At 40.6% G+C, this 16,125-nt stretch overlaps 1 protein-coding gene across 1 annotated transcript in view; it reads left to right on the top strand.

Annotated features, from left to right (window-relative positions):
- Positions 1-16,125, top strand: part of ADCY2 (adenylate cyclase 2) — a 434,307-nt gene that overhangs the window by 364,992 nt on the left and 53,190 nt on the right. Inside the window, exons 17-18 of the mRNA XM_027125298.1 lie at positions 4,428-4,547; positions 12,875-13,044. Of these exons, the coding sequence (XP_026981099.1) occupies positions 4,428-4,547; positions 12,875-13,044 (290 nt within the window). The remainder of the gene's footprint in view (positions 1-4,427; positions 4,548-12,874; positions 13,045-16,125) is intronic.

The raw sequence follows: 16,125 nt of genomic DNA on the forward strand, positions 1-16,125 counted from the left end.
TTTCCTTCCTCAGAGAGAAGGAAGTGCATTGCCCAGTGAGGTCGAGAAGTCTATGGAAGACACATTAAAAGTATGATGGGTGAGCTTTGAGAAAGAATGAAATAAGGCTCCACGCACTGAGCTGCCCCTTGGTATCAGAGGCTGCGGGACAAGGAACAAGCTAAATTAATTTGTTTCTGTCCATTATTTTTCTTGATACCTGGTGAAATTAGTGGTTCCCTCCCATGCAGATGTTCTCCTTGTATTTATTTCAAAGAAACATCACAAAACAGTATGAAATGCAGCATTAGGTAGACAAAGGAAATCACTTTCCCTAGATCTTGAGCTTTCTTGTCATTTCTTAATTCATCACAGAAGGGGAAGGACTGGTCCATCAGGGTGCCACCTTTGAACGCATCTGATGATTTACAGAGAAATGCTCTCCAGCTATTCGGATCCCCGACCTCCTGCATTTTGACTGCATAAGGCAGACACAGGGTCCTGTGTCCCCAGCCACACTGCACGGTGCTGTGAAGTCCCTTGGGTCACTCACATCACCAGGGGGTGCCAGTGCAGCACTGAGACCTGGGCTGGTAGAATTGAGCATCTTTGGGGTGCCACCCCAGGGAAGTGGGCTCCAGGTCCCTCACTCACATTCTGGGAAGATGGCCCCCCCTGCTGGGGATGCGGGTACAGTCTTTACCTGCACGCGGTCGAATGCTCCTAGCGGTGTTTCTGTGCCTTTTCTCCTAGCCCCACTTCAAACCTCCATCCAGGAGAGGTTTCTATTTAATGTAGTACCTGTATAGCTTTTAAACTTATCTTGGTACTTCTTCTAAGAATACAGTTCCTAGACTAACTGAGCCCTATCCCCACGTTGTAGTTTTGCTCTTTCTTAGCAGTGATTAACCCATGAGGCTAATCCAGGTGCTGGACTCACATTCCAGGGAAGAGCAGCTCTTTCGTGTGGGAGTTAGGCGAGGGGCTGCCTTCATGAGCGAGCTGTGCTTAAGTCACTGGGAGGATAATTCTCTGTCAGGAAACTTCATCTTTCTAAAGTCACAGCACATTCACATCCTCTTCTGTAGCCCCTGTGATTTTGAAGCATTCTTTTAGAGACAAGGCAAAAATGCTTTCTTCCTTTTTTTTTTTTTTTCTGTTTTCAATGTTTGTTATTTTTCCTTTGGGGAAAATATATATAACATAAAGTTTATCGTTTTAACCATTTTTAAGTGTACAATTCAGGGGCATTCAGTACCTTTGCAGTATTATGCAAGCCATCACCACTATCTATTTCCAGAACTTGTTCATTATCTCAGACTCTGTACCCATGAACAATAACTCCCCACTTCCCTGGCCTCTGGTAACCTCTACTCTGCTTTCTGTTACGATAAACTTACCTATTCTAGAATACCTCGTCTATGTGAGATTACATGATATTTGTCTTTTTTGTGTGTGGTTTATTTCACTTCCAATAATGTTTTTAAGGTTCTCATTTTCCCTTTGATGCCCAGTCCCTCCACAGCGGGGGAACCTCTCAGTTTGCCGTGGATTTTTCCAGCCAGTGGCAAACAGCCCTTATTAACTACTTTTCTATCATCACCACCATCACTCTCTTTACCTCAGAGAGGAGAGAAGCCTTAGGGATGATGTGAGGGCTGAGGCCACCCACGAGCTCCCTCTGCCACTGACCGTGTGGATGGACCCTTCCACACTGACCCTCCGCATGGATTTTTAGTCCCTAATGTTTATCCCGAGGCTGAATTTTCACAGCCCTTACAAGAGCTGGGATCAACAGGGATGGTGTTCCTTTAACTCTCATTACACACTAATATAAATGACGAAATGTCCAGGTCAGGTTTATTTAAAATGAATTGTGAGACTTTACCAGGACATTTAAAATACCTGGTGTTCACCAAACACCCCAATAAAAAGTGGAAAAAAACAGCCAGTTATCCAGACATTTTTTTTCAGATAGAGGGTTTCGGGTAGCAAATTGCAAAAAGCCTGTGTGTTTTGTTCCATTTTAGTTTCCAGCTGACTGTTTAGAACCATGTCTGAGAAGCTCAAATCCTCTGCCTTTTTTTTTCTGACATTTTGACAGTGTCGTCATGTGATGCCTCACACCATTTTGCAACTTTTCCGAGAAACTTCCCAGAGAATATTATAAATAGCCCAGCTTTGTGAGGCACATAGACAAGGAGTTAGCCGTGGTTAACTAGTAGTTAATTGGTAATCTAATTCTAATTAGTTAATTTCTTCTGTTTCCAACCAAATGACAAGCAATGATGTTATCAGGCTATTAACACGGTATTAAATCACATGTTCACAATTTAATATTATTTGAAAAACATAATTCTGAGATGTTTCACATTGCCTGGGAAATGTAAAATTTGGAAGGAGGGCTAAAAATAGGCACTTAGTTAGGATATCTTGTCCAGGATGAGGGTATCGTTTTCCCAATTCTGACAAAGGTTGTAGAATATTAAAATAGATCGAGAGGCGTTCCCCCAAATAATTATGTTACTAGAAATTCATTCTGTGCAGAAGATTGTGGCACTTTAACACGGAAGGGAGAGGGATGTGGATTGATAACCCTCGAGCTTGGACTGGCTATAATCAGGAGTTTGTTATTTTAAAGTGACTAAGGGGACAGAAGAGGAAAATTGATTCCAAACTGCAGTGTGATGCCACATAGAATGAAGAGGTTCTTGATTTTAGGGGTAGTTAATTAAACACTAGAAAAAAGTAGCAGAAGGGGGTTAATGAAGCATTCCTGATGTATTGCTTCAAGTTCTCCACTGTTTTTCAAGTTCGAGCCATCTTATCATTGCCGCGCGTCCTTGCAAGACAAAACTTTCACAGGACATATTTCTACTCCTTGTACAGCAATAATTTAGTTTCTTCTTTATACGCTGGTATAATCAAGAAGGATTTTTAAAATTATTTTAAGATCTCAGGTGCCTGAGGCTAGTAACCTATCAAGCTAAACAGTCTCCTTCTATTTGTTGTACCTTGATTCTTTAATATTTAAATCAATTGTATGTTGGGTCTGTCAAATCTAAATTGTTAACATTTTGGAACCTTATGTTTGCCAAGCAATTCCTTCATTTCTTTTCCTGATATACTTTTTTCCAAATAATTAGCACATTTATCTTTCAGCCAGGGGTTGGGACATTTCTGATAAATTCTTTAGTAGTAAATAAAGAAATCGACTACATTTATTTGACTTTTCAATCAGCGTTTTGCAGCATTTTATCAAATGGGCAAAAACACTGTACCTAGTATCATTCTTGGAATCTCAGAGGAAACGTTCTCAAGAATATACTATTTAGTATATTTAAATATATCCATATATTTATTTAAATGCCTTCGTATTTACCTCAGTAAATTACTGTAGGTATTTGACAGAAACTCTGCCATCAAAGGAAACAAACCAAAGAAAGGAAGGAAACAAAAGCAACCATTGAAACGCTACAGGGAAGTTTTACTTTTTAGACCTGGAATATAGATGGTTAGCCCTGTGCCGAAGACCTAGCCTGGTTTCATGGATGGGATGAATCTCTTTCATAAGGGAACCTGGCCTGAGTGATTCTCTAGTTTACCTTCACTGAACACTTCTCTGACCCGCAGCCGTGGTGTGGAAAGTAACTGATCCTTGGTTACCTAACAGTTTGTGCTGCAGCTCGTCTAGGAAAGAGACAGAAAGGGAGAGAAACAGAGATAGAGACAGAGAAGGAGAGCGAGAGAGTGACACTTTCCTTCTGGGTGCTGGTATTGGTGACCATTACATAAGAGCTAATCATTTTTATTTTCTCAGGATGACTTCTTTCCTTTTGAAATCGGGACCCCCTTTCCAATAGTCCTAAGAGCATCCTTCCTTTCCAAATTCAATCCCTCGTGATCCTGAGATGCCAAGCACTCACAAATAATAGAGACAATGCCAGTTACTGCATTTTTCCCATAAAATTATTTTCTTAATATAAAAAAAAACTCATATAACTGCATTGACTCATTTAACGTTTGAGCCATGATGGTGAAGATCCTGCAAAAACACATTGTGAAGACTCCGATCTCCTGCTGCAGAATTGAAAGTGTGAGGGTTGTGATGTCAGGTCATAATTCTAACCAAACCCTCTGCCCTGTCCTTGGTTCATTTTAAAATTTATATTTAACAAGGTGCTTCTGTTGTCTTTAACGTCAACTCGGGAGTTCTGGAATTCACTATGAAGTGCAGAGCACAACAAGAGTTATTTACTTATTCAATAGGAATTCTGAAAGCCTCAAAGAGAAGATGAAGGGATTAGCCCCAGAAGTAAAGATGCTGAATTGCCCACACAATCCTGCTCACGGAGGTGACAAAACACGTCATTAATAAACTTGGCACCCACCTGCTAACTCTTTACTCTCCTTTGCACTAATTCATTGTAAAAACACTTTCCTTGCAGTTTTTCCTGAGCGAGTCAGAGGAGACAATTCTTCCAACTGCCAATGCGTCAAACACAAGTCTTCCTGCCTTATACAGTCAGGTAGCAATGCTGCGTGCACAAAATTTGTTTTTCCTGCCGGTAAGAACATCTCCCTCGTTATTATCGCTTTTGTTGTTTTCCTGTATGCTGTTACGTATTGAATGGCATGGCCTGCACCTCATGTGTTGTAGACTTGACTTTTCTTCTTCAGATTCCATATCTGAGTATGTCCTGAACGAGTAAAAATTGCCAGGCTTCAGCAGAAAGTCGCAGCCAACGGGCACCGATTAGACCACATGTGGAAACTTCCAATGGCATTTTGAGGCTCTCACGGATGACTCGTGCCTTTATTCTCTTAATGCTACATTTTAATTTTTTTTTATTGAAGTATAGCTGATTTACAATGTTGTGTTAATTTCTGCTTTATAGCAAAGTGATTCAGTTATACATATATATATATTCTTTTTCATATTCTTTTCCATCATGATTTATCACAGGGTATTGAATATAGTTCCCTGTGCTATGCCCTAGGACCTTGTTGTTTATCCCTTCTGTATATACTAGTTTGCATCTGCTGACCCCAAACTCCCACTCCATCCCTCCCCCCACCTTGGCAACCACAAGTCTGTTCTCTATGTCTGTGTCTATTTCTTTTTCATAGATAAGTTCATTTGTGTCATATTTTAGATTCCACATATAAGTGATATCATATGATATTTGTCTTTCTCTGTCTGACTTACTTCACTTAGTATGATAATCTCTAGTTGCATCCATGTTGCTGCTGCAAATGGCATTATTTCATTTTTCTTTACGGCTGAATAATATTCCATGGTGTATCTGTACCACATCGTCTTCATCCATTCATCTGTCGATGGACATTTAGGTTGCTTCCATGTCTTGGCTGTTGAGCATAGTGCTGTGATAGGGGTTCATGTATCTTTTTGAATTATAGTTTTCTCTGGGTGTATGCCCAGGAGTGGGATTGCTGGATCATATAGTAACTCTATTTTTAGCTTTCTGAGGAGCCTCCATACTGTTTTCCGTAGTGGCTGCACCAATTTATCTTAATGCTACATTTTATAGAATGTATCCCAACATGTAGCATTCGATTGTATGTCACTGAATTGTTGCTTACAGATTTTGCTAATTGTTCCAGTGAATTAGCGTTAGCTTCCTGACTCTGTGATGGCAGGGACCACAGTTCATATTTCTCCCTCTCCTTTGGCTGCAAATGCTGTCCAGTAATTGTATCTTCAAATTCTCCTTACTAACTGACCCTTACTAAGGGCCTAGATTGAAATTTCAAAACTTACTAACACATCAGTCATTTAAATGAAAGGAATTAAATCAATTATTTACTGCTTAATAACTTCTTTCTTCCATGAATTGTTTGTGCAAAAACAAATGATTTTGATACTCTCCTTTCCATTTTCTGAATAATCGTCTAAAGGTAGCATAGATTCTTCCCATTTTGTTTGTGTCACATATTCCAGGCCCTGAAATTGGTCATTTAATATGTATATTTTAAAATTTTTCTACCAGTTTTTTAAAACTCCATTAGCTCTGGTGATAAAGGAAACTTCCTTTCTTTCTCCCTTTGATATTAGGCTTTGATCCTTTTTCCCATCTCATCATTTCAATTTCCTGGGATGCTCACAGCTCTGTGTACAGAGAGTAGGGGCATCTGGTGTTCCTTTAAGGCATGACAGCTAACCGGAGTCCATAGCAATGTCCCCACAGACTCAGGAAGAGAGGATGGCATAAGCTTCGTCCCATATCCACGGGGTCCTGGCCTTCATGTTAGGCATTATTGTGAACCCCAGGGAGGACTGGACACCATCTTTTCTATTTCAGTTATGTGAAACATGAGGGATGGGATTCATGATGAGGGTTTATTGGCTGTGACCTCACTGTGGGCAGTTTGGAACCCCGTTCTTTAGAGAATGATTCAAACTACCTGTGTGGTCTGGCTCTTCCTCCTTGGATGGATGGTGTTAGCACACACATGGTCCATCGGCCCCTGGAGGGAGGACGAGCCTCCAAACCATCCCCATGCTGCATCCATAAGGCACTTTAACAACTTACAGGAAACATGCATCTTCATAGGAAAGGAAAGTATAGCTGGCAAATCATCTTTTTAAGAAAATCTCTCTATCCAATATTTTTGGGTTGAACAGCTCACCGTCCTTGGCCCCCCTAACAGCAATAAGGTCATCAACCTGAATTTCATTTTAGTAAGTCTGCACATGATATCTTATTTTCAGAAGAAGCAAATCATTAGAAACCCAAAATGGCAAAAAAGAACATTTCCTCCACCTTCAACGATTCTGAAAAAGCACACGGTAGACTTTTCAAAATCTAGGTCAGACTTAGTCAGTAGGCTACTATTGTTCCAATAATAAGTCCTCAGAAAGAGGATTATGATGGGCTTTGCCAAGGAAGCCCCTCATGCTCATGTACTGTCTGTACAGAAACGACATTATTAACTCATGAGTTTAGGGGTCCCAGAGGAGCCTGCAGACATCCTGGCTTCCCTCTTAATAGATCGGAAGGAACATTGGGAAAGCCGTCTGTGGATGTGCATGATGTCTGCATTTTTACTCTCAAACCCCATCATAGATGACGCCTGAGGTTGACAGTGGATGTGAAGGAGCATCCGCAGGCACTGATGCAGGAGGTAAACAGTGATATAGCTCTTCCTAATGGCCATTTATAGCAGTCATCCAAAAGCATAGAAGTAGACACAGTTTGCACCCTGCAATACTGACTTTAATGGCCGTTTATAACAGGCATCAAGAAGCATAGAAACAGACAGTTTGCACCCTGCAATGCTGACTTTAATGGCCGTTTATAACAGTCATCAAGAAGCATAGAAACAGACATAGTTTTCACCCTGCAATACTGACTTTAATGGCCATTTATAACAGTCATCAAGAAGCATAGAAACAGACAGTTTGCACCCTGCAATACTAACTTTAATGGCCATTTATAGTAGTCATCAAAAAGCATAGAGGGCTTCCCTGGTGGCAGAGTGGTTGAGAATCTGCCTGCTAATGCAGGGGACATGGGTTCGAGCCCTGGTCTGGGAGGATCCCACATGCCGCGGAGCAACTAGGCCCGTGAGCCACAACTACTGAGCCTGAGCGTCTGGAGCCTGTGCTCCACAACACGAGAGGCCGCGATAGTGAGAGGCCTGCGCACCGCGATGAAGAGGGGCCCCCTCTTGCCACAACTAGAGAAAGCCCTCGCACAGAAATGAAGACACAACACAGCAAAAATAAATTAAGTAATTTATAAACTCCTACCCCCAACATCTTAAAAAAAAAAAAAAAGCATAGAAACAGACATAGTTTTCACCCTGCAATACTAACTTTAGAAAGTAATTTTAAAGGTGCAAAAATTTAGCTACCAGGGTGTTCGTCAACAGGTTTATGTAACAATAACAACAAAGAAAGGAAAAGAAAGCAAACACCCTAAAAGTTAGAATAAATTTAACTGTTTAAACAAATTTTGTTATGAACATACAATAAGATTATATCCAGCCGCCACAAAAGATGTTGTAGAAAACTATTTAATGACATAGAAATATATACTTATAAGCTATTAAGTGAGAAGTATCATTTAAAAACATTCCAAACAATCCGTTCCCAATTTTCTAAAATAATAATACCAATAACAAGTAGCACACACACCAAAAATAAAAGCTGGAAAGATATACAAAACAATTAATCATGGGGCAAGTTGGATGTTGGATTATAGGAGATGCTTACTTTTTATACGTGTCCTTTGTATATTTCCTAATTTTTAACCTCAGGTGTATTATTTCTGTAGCAGAAGAGAAAGTCATTTAAAAATGTCCAACAGAATCAACCAGAAAGAATCTTTGCCATGTAGGCAGTTCACACTATATCAGGCATGTATATCATTTCATCCACAAAACTATCCTGTGAGTTAGATATTGGAATAACTGTTTTCCAGGTGAGGAAACTGAAACCAAAAGATACTTAAGTAAATTGCCAAAGAGGACAGTGGCTGCTCCCTTGGTGTCAAAATGCAAGTTGATTTCATTGATTAATATATGAAAAGTATTAATAACTATATGAACCAATTTTAACTTAGTTACCTAATATTAAGTAATAGTAATATATTATATTTAAATAATATTAACAAATAATACTTAATAAAAATATTAACTAATAATTATATCAACTATTAAAACTATATAAAAATAAGGTTCTTAGTAATAGTGTCCTAATAGAACTCAGCTCAGGAGCCTACAGCCAGAGCTCTTGACATCCAGCGACCTCCCTGTAGGGCTACCTTATGTAGGAGAGGCAGCTGATCTTCAGAGCTCCCAGCCTGGCCGCCTTCCGTTATTCTTCCTTATTCACACATTCCCTCTGTCGCTACCTTCAGGGTCCCAACCTACCTTTAATGAATTCCCACATCACCTTGCACATGGCCTCCAAGCCTTCTAGAAAGGCTTATTTAATAGAAAAGGGACTAAAAGGCTACTTCCCATAACATATGTATTTTAGTAACCCTAACCTTAACCCTAACCCTGAAATGTGAAAACGTTTTAAAAGCCTAAGAATGAATTTTAAAATGTGAAATCATAGACATATTTTATAGGTATTGGCACATATTTCAAACTAGGGGTGTTTCAGAAAACTTTTAGAATCCTACTGCCCCCAATCCCCTGAAATGCACATGCACACATTGACACACACACACACACACACACACACACACACTCACTCATGTAAAGGGCTCATTATTCTGCTTCTCATTCACTTAGGCTGAACTGTTGATAACATTCATTCTAATAATGATTTTCAGCAGAATTTTAGCAGCAGAATCCTTTTTAAAATCAAATTTTAGGGTGGGGTGGGGGGACAGATTGGGAGTTTGGGACTGACGTGTACACACTGCTGTATTTAAAATAGATGACCAACAAGGACCTACTGTACTGCACAGGGAACGCTGCTCAGTATTCTGTAATAACCTAAATGGGAAAAGAATTTGAAAAAGAAGAGATACATGTATAAGTGAATCACTTTGCTGCACACCTGAAACTAACACAACATTGTTAATCAACTATACTCCAATATAAAATAATTTTTTTAAAAAAAAGAAGAAAAATAAAATAAGAAGTCTTACAAAGAGCTCCAGTTTAGAACAATAATAGCAGAATTTATATGGCTTCCCATGGGCCAGGCACTGCTCTGTGCACTTGACTTTTATCATCTTCTTTAATCTTCACAAGAATTCGTCAAGGTGGGCTTTAGCATCCTCCTTACCTTGGGTCACCTGTGCAGGGGACAGGCATGCCTTTATTTGTACCAGCGAGCCGCTTTATGAGTCGAAGGGCGAGACGCTGAGTGGGGACCTCGCCCGCTGCGCATTCCCAAGGCGATTTCGTGGCTTTTACGGAGCAGTTGTGTAAGACAGTGACTGCTGACTAAAGAGCTGGTTAAAAACCAGGGATTCTCAGACTCTTGGTGGGATTGGATACTTGTGAAAAATCTAATAGTGGATGAGCCCCAAAATGAACTAAAGAAAGAAGACATACAAAGTGCAAGCCCGTGTTTTATTCGATTCACCAGAAAGAAGCCTGCCCTGTCAGGTTGCTGTGCACATGCCCACAGGAATGCAGGGACCCCCAGACAGTTTGCGGGGCTCCCTGGGCTGCTTTCAGAAGCTGTCCCAGCACCGATGGCCGCTGAATCACTGAGCCTCACACCTGCCCTCTGAGGGCAATACTTAGTCATTAAGTATTTAAGTAATTAAGTAATTAATTTAAGTCATTAAGGTAATAATGCAAAGTCCCCTATACGTGAGGGCTGGTTTCAAAGCACAGGCTATCTCTCCCTCACCCTCGACTTTAGGGAGACTGAGTCGGTGGTGCCCATCCACTCTCTCCCAGACGTCTTGATTCTGTCCTTCCTCTCCGCCAGCAAGATGGTCCCATCAGGACACATTTCCTCTCCTCTTTTCCTCTTCCTATTCTCTGTCGTGGGGTTATCAGTGGTCAGAATAGTAGAGAACTGACCTCAGGGAATTGTGGCCAAAGAAGTTGCACTTGCAAACTCTCAGCATTCCCTAAGCCGCCACCACCCATCATGCTCCTTGCCTAGGGATGCTTTACTTCCCGAGGACTGACCCAATGCTTGTCGGACCCAAGGGAGTTAATTGCTGGTCTTCCTCTGAAGCTGAGATGCCAGGTCGCAGTCCTCACTGGTGAGGATCTGCATTGATCCCTGTGTGGGTGCCTCTCACAGGGAAGAAGGTGCCTGCTAGGACCACCATAGTTCATCTTCCGACTTTCCTTTCTCCCCCAAGAACAGGACTGATGCACTAATATTAGTAGCCCTCCCCATGGCTGACTGTAGATGACCTTAGCTGGGGAAATAAAAGGAAGGGCTAGAGGGCTTCCCTGGTGGCGCAGTGGTTGAGAGTCCGCCTGCCGATGCAGGGGACAGGGGTTCGTGCCCCGGTCCGGGAAGATCCCACGTGCCGCGGAGTGGCTGGGCCCGTGAGCCATGGCTGCTGGGCCTGCACGTCCGGAGCCTGTGCTCCACAGCGGGAGAGGCTGCAACAGTGAGAGGCCCGCGTACCGCAAAAAAAAAAAAAAAAAAAAAAAAAAAAAGGAAGAGCTAGAATGACAAAAATAAGTAGTTTATACGTGGCTTATCACATATAATGTAACTAAAATGGAATAGCTTACACACTGAGCTATTTTTTAAAGGCAGGATTTATCAAACATCAGTGAGATCTATGTTTTATTAAAATGATTAAACTTTACCGACTGCTGCTTCTGCTGCAGACACGCCGAGATAGTAGCTAACCCTTGTTATTAAAACCCCATTATCCAGCAAACAAATGCTTTGTGAGAATGACAACTGTTTCCACTTAGCGGGCACCTCCTGGCCTGCAGGGCCGTGGACTCCAAGCTTTACGTGCTCTTCTCAGTGACCTAGAAGGAGGACATTATTACCCTCATTTTACAGATGAGGACACTGTGACACATGCATGTTAGGGCACTGGCCTAAAGTAAATCCACTAACGAGTGATTGGAGCAAAACTGAATCCAGGGCTATCCTGTCTTGACGATGTCCATTGTGGTAAACGGAAAAGTGCTAACACAGGGCAGGCCTGCCAGCTGCTTCCCATGGACCACAAAAGATGGACCGTGCCGGCCTGCTTCCTCACACTGGGGTCTTTGATGTCTTTGGTGCCTGTCCACTTCCAGGGCAGTCCTGACTCACCCAGGTCAAAGCTTTTAGGGTTTTTTGTTGTTTTTGTTTTGTTTTGATTTTCAGTTTCAAAATTTACTATCAAACGGCAGTACCCAAGACAACGTGGAACTAGCATAAGTAAAAACATATAGACCAATGGAACAGGATTAATAGTTCAGAAGTAAACCTTCGCATTTATGGCCACTTGATTTTCAACCAATGTTAAATCTTGCTGTTTTTCTTCTTCTTTTTCTTTTTTTTTTTTTAACTTTATACGGTGCTACAGTTTATTTTCAATCATATTCTTGTTGCTGATGTTGAAGACTCCACACTGGATTCCTCTCATGTCCTCCAGTTTTCTTAATTGATTTTTTATCTGGGATAAAGACCCGTTAGTAGTCTGGTGAAGCCTGGGAACCCTTAGGATGTTGTGGGTTTTTTTAAGTTTATTGGAGTATAGCTGATTTACAGTGTTGTGTTAGTTTCAGGAGTACAGCAAAGGGATTCAGTTATACATATATATATATATTCATCCTTTTTTAGATTCTTTTTTCATATAGGTTATCACAGAATATTGGGTAGAGTTCCCTGTGCTATACAGTAGGTCCTTGTTGGTTATCTATCTTATATAGAGTTCAAAGCTTTTAGTCTTTTTAAATCCTTTCTGTTCTAGGTAATCCCTCTGACACACAACTGCTTTTTAAGTAAAATGTCTATGCTTTCTTATACCTTTAATAGAACTACCTGTAATGACTTGTATCCTCTTAATGAATTAAATCATTGAAAGCCCACAAAAGATTCTGTGCACTGTCATTTTGTTTTAATCTGTAAATGGGTAGGGAGCCATATTGTTTTCATTTTCAAGAAGCAAAGGACATTGGCTGATAATGCCCTAGCTTCAGTATAGATTTCTGAAAATTATTTCTGAAGAGTATTTGGCCACATGCACGATTATTTTTTTAAACATGCTACGCTGGGTGAGCAAGCCATGTCATGAGTAATTCTTTTCTAAATGCAGTGTGTTTAGTCATGCATCACTGAATCAAAGAGCAGACGAATGCATCTGCTTTCACAGGCAGCCTGGGAGTTGACCAAGTGAGCTTGATGGGGGTCCCCAATTTTAATTCTCATGTTGGCATTCCTCAGAAGAGATCCCAAGTATTCACCTGACATATTTCCCTGTTCCAGTACTTTATATACAGCTGCATCCTGGGATTGATATCCTGTTCGGTTTTCCTGCGCGTGAATTATGAGCTAAAGATGCTGATCATGATGGTGGCATTGGTGGGCTACAACACCATCTTTCTCCACACTCACGCCCACCTCCTGGATGACTACAGCCAGGTCTTATTTGAGAGGTAACCTGCTTCCTCTTCCTTCTCTTTAGTTCTTTCATGGGATGTTGGTAACATAAGTGTGTGTGGAGTGAATGCAAATTAGCAATAGCACTGTCATTGGGAATCACTGTGTGAGTGTTTCTTTGAAATGATGATTCAGGAAGAGAATGTGTGTTTTTTATTACAGATTACACAGAATAGGTATTATCACATATGATCAGCAGATATGAAATGGTTTAGAGAGAGGATTTGTGTTATAATCTGTACTATATCGGTAAGAATATCTTTTCTTTCACGTTCAGCTTTATTGATATTTTGGACTGAAGGATTCTCAGGGCGTTATCCTGTGCATTAAAGGTTATTGAGCAGCATCCCTGGCCTCTACCCGCTAGATGCCACAAAATCCACCCCCCCCACACAAGTCATGACAATTGAAAATGCCTCCGGACACTGAGGAATGTGCCCTACAGGGCAGTGCGGCCCCCAGGTCAGAACAACTGAATCCATATACACAAAAGTACAGGGACAGTGAGTGGTTCCATTCACAAGTTATAGTGACTGGAAGTATAACTTGTTGGAGATAAGATCAAATTTCTTATTGGAGATTTCCTAAAACATCCTGGTGTGGATGGAATCCTATTGGTTGTGTTTACTCTGCCAGCCTTAGGACTAGATGTTTCAAGAATGATTCTCCCAGATCCACTCCCTTGGACTTATGAAACATTTCCTGTTATCAAATTACTTCTATAAGCTAATCATAAGTATGTATTCCCTGCTTGAAAAAGAAGTTTTCATCATGATATTCTCCATCTCACATCTTAACAGCAAAAACACATTTTGTATCAAGTGTCAGGTTTATTTCTGGACACACCAGACTTCAAGTTTTTCTATGAATGTTTTGCATAATCCCCCATAATATTTCTATATTTCTTTTAACATAAAATAAATGCCTTAAATACTTGCATAGATTTTTTTTCCAATCTTTATTGGAGTATAATTGCTTTACGATGGTGTGTTAGTTTCTGCTTTATAACAAAGTGAATCAGTTATACATATACATATGTTCCCATATCTCTTCCCTCTTGCGTCTCCCTCCCTCCCACCCTCCCTATCCCACCCCTCCAGGTGGTCACAAAGCACGAGCTGATCTCCCTGTGCTATGTGGCTGCTTCCCACTAGCTATCTATTTTACGTTTGGTAGTGTATATATGTCCATGCCACTCTCTCACTTTGTCCCAGCTTACCCTTCCCCAACCCCGTGTCCTCAACTCCATTCTCTAGTAGGTCTGTGTCTTTATTCCCGTCTTACCCCTAGGTTCTTCATGACATTTTATTTTCTTAAATTCTATATATATGTGTTAGCATACGGTATTTGTCTTTCTCTTTCTGACTTACTTCATCTGTATGATAGACTCTAGGTCTATCCACCTCATTACAAATAGCTCAATTTTGTTTCTTTTCATGGATGAGTAATATTCCATTGTATGTATGTGCCACATCTTCTTTATCCATTCATCTGATGATGGACACTTAGGTTGTTTCCATCTCCGGGCTCTTGTAAATAGAGCTGCAATGAACATTTTGGTACATGACTCTTGTTGAATTATGGTTTTCTCAGGGCATATGCCCAGTAGTGGGATTGCTGGATCATATGGTAGTTCTATTTGTAGTTTTTTAAGGAACCTCCATACTGTTCTCCATAGTGGCTGTACCAATTCACATTCCCACCGGCAGTGCAAGAGTGTTCCCTTTTCTCCACACCCTCTCCAGCATTTATTGTTTCTAGAGTTTTTGATGATGGCCATTCTGACTGGTGTGAGATGATATCTCATTGTAGTTTTGATTTGCATTTCTCTAATGATTAATGATGTTGATCATTCTTTCATGCTCAGACACATCAAACACTTGCATAGATTTGTTGCTCCGGAAAGATGGTTTGTGTTGGCTGCTTCACCGATAGAGGCCCAGTGTCAGGAACATGGGCATCTCACTGTGTAAACGTTTCTTCCCAATAAGAATGCTTTTAGAAACACAACTGCACCACATTCTCCTCACCAAATTTAATTTTCGTCATCCTCCACGCCATGAAACCCTAACAATCTGTAGTCAGGATGAGGATAGTGGAGTTGCAAAAATACAGAATTGTATTAAGGAAATAATATGATTCCTTAGCCAGGATAAAAATGAAATTGAAGTTAATTTTCCAATAACTTCTCAAAATTGCCAACCAAACACACTTTAACGTTTCCCTACGATATCCAGAGAGCCCGTATTGAATCCCTAAGGAAATGTAGCATCGCTGATCTTGACACACAGCTGAGAACACTGCTCAGTTTCCCTTTATTAAATTTAAAGCTCTTGCATACGCTGCACATCCGAAGCAAAAGTAGAAATTAGATTAGCAAGTTTCTGATGGGGAGGGAAATACTTTGGGGATCTGAGGGAAACAGGCCATCTCTTATTAGAACCCCAGCAGCAGGGAAGTAGCTATTTGGTTAAAGAAAAGGAGTTTTACTTTCAGAGCCCTTTTGTTTCATTCAAGGTCTTCTGTGTGTGTTCTCTTGGCTTTGTCTTTATAATCACCTTAAAGCTAGGTAGGGCTCATGGGACAAGCCTCAGGCACCTGCCTTCACTGCCAACGGTAAGCCAGCATCCTCTCTAGGATGGGTGCAACTGCCGTACCATGTTTAAGCCCTGCAAACTTCCGCAGAAATATTAACAGGAATTAATTTCCTTTTGTATTGAAATGTAAATTCAGTGAACTTTACTCTTAAGTGGGAAGTCTTAACTCTCTCCTAATTAAGGAACTTTTGCATATATTGATCTGCTATACATACTTATAGTCTTTTGTTCTTAAAGAGATAGCATTATGTCCTTCAAATATTATTAATGACTCCTTGACTAATCACAGAAAGAATAAGCAACGCTTTTGGTTACCTTCCTTATCATTCTATCTATTTCCCATTTCATTATTAATAGGACAGTTCCCAGAATGTGAGCAGAAAAAAAGGAAAGGAAATTAAACATAATTATAGGAATTTTACGAAGGAGTTTGACTAAGGTTTCTGCGTGAGCTGCCACAATACTCCCGGAAGCATTCCT

The sequence above is a fragment of the Aethalodelphis obliquidens genome, unplaced genomic scaffold, assembly GCF_003676395.1.
Source record: "Aethalodelphis obliquidens isolate GAN/ISIS:26980383/991018 unplaced genomic scaffold, ASM367639v1 scaffold29, whole genome shotgun sequence".
Taxonomy (NCBI): domain Eukaryota; kingdom Metazoa; phylum Chordata; class Mammalia; order Artiodactyla; family Delphinidae; genus Aethalodelphis; species Aethalodelphis obliquidens.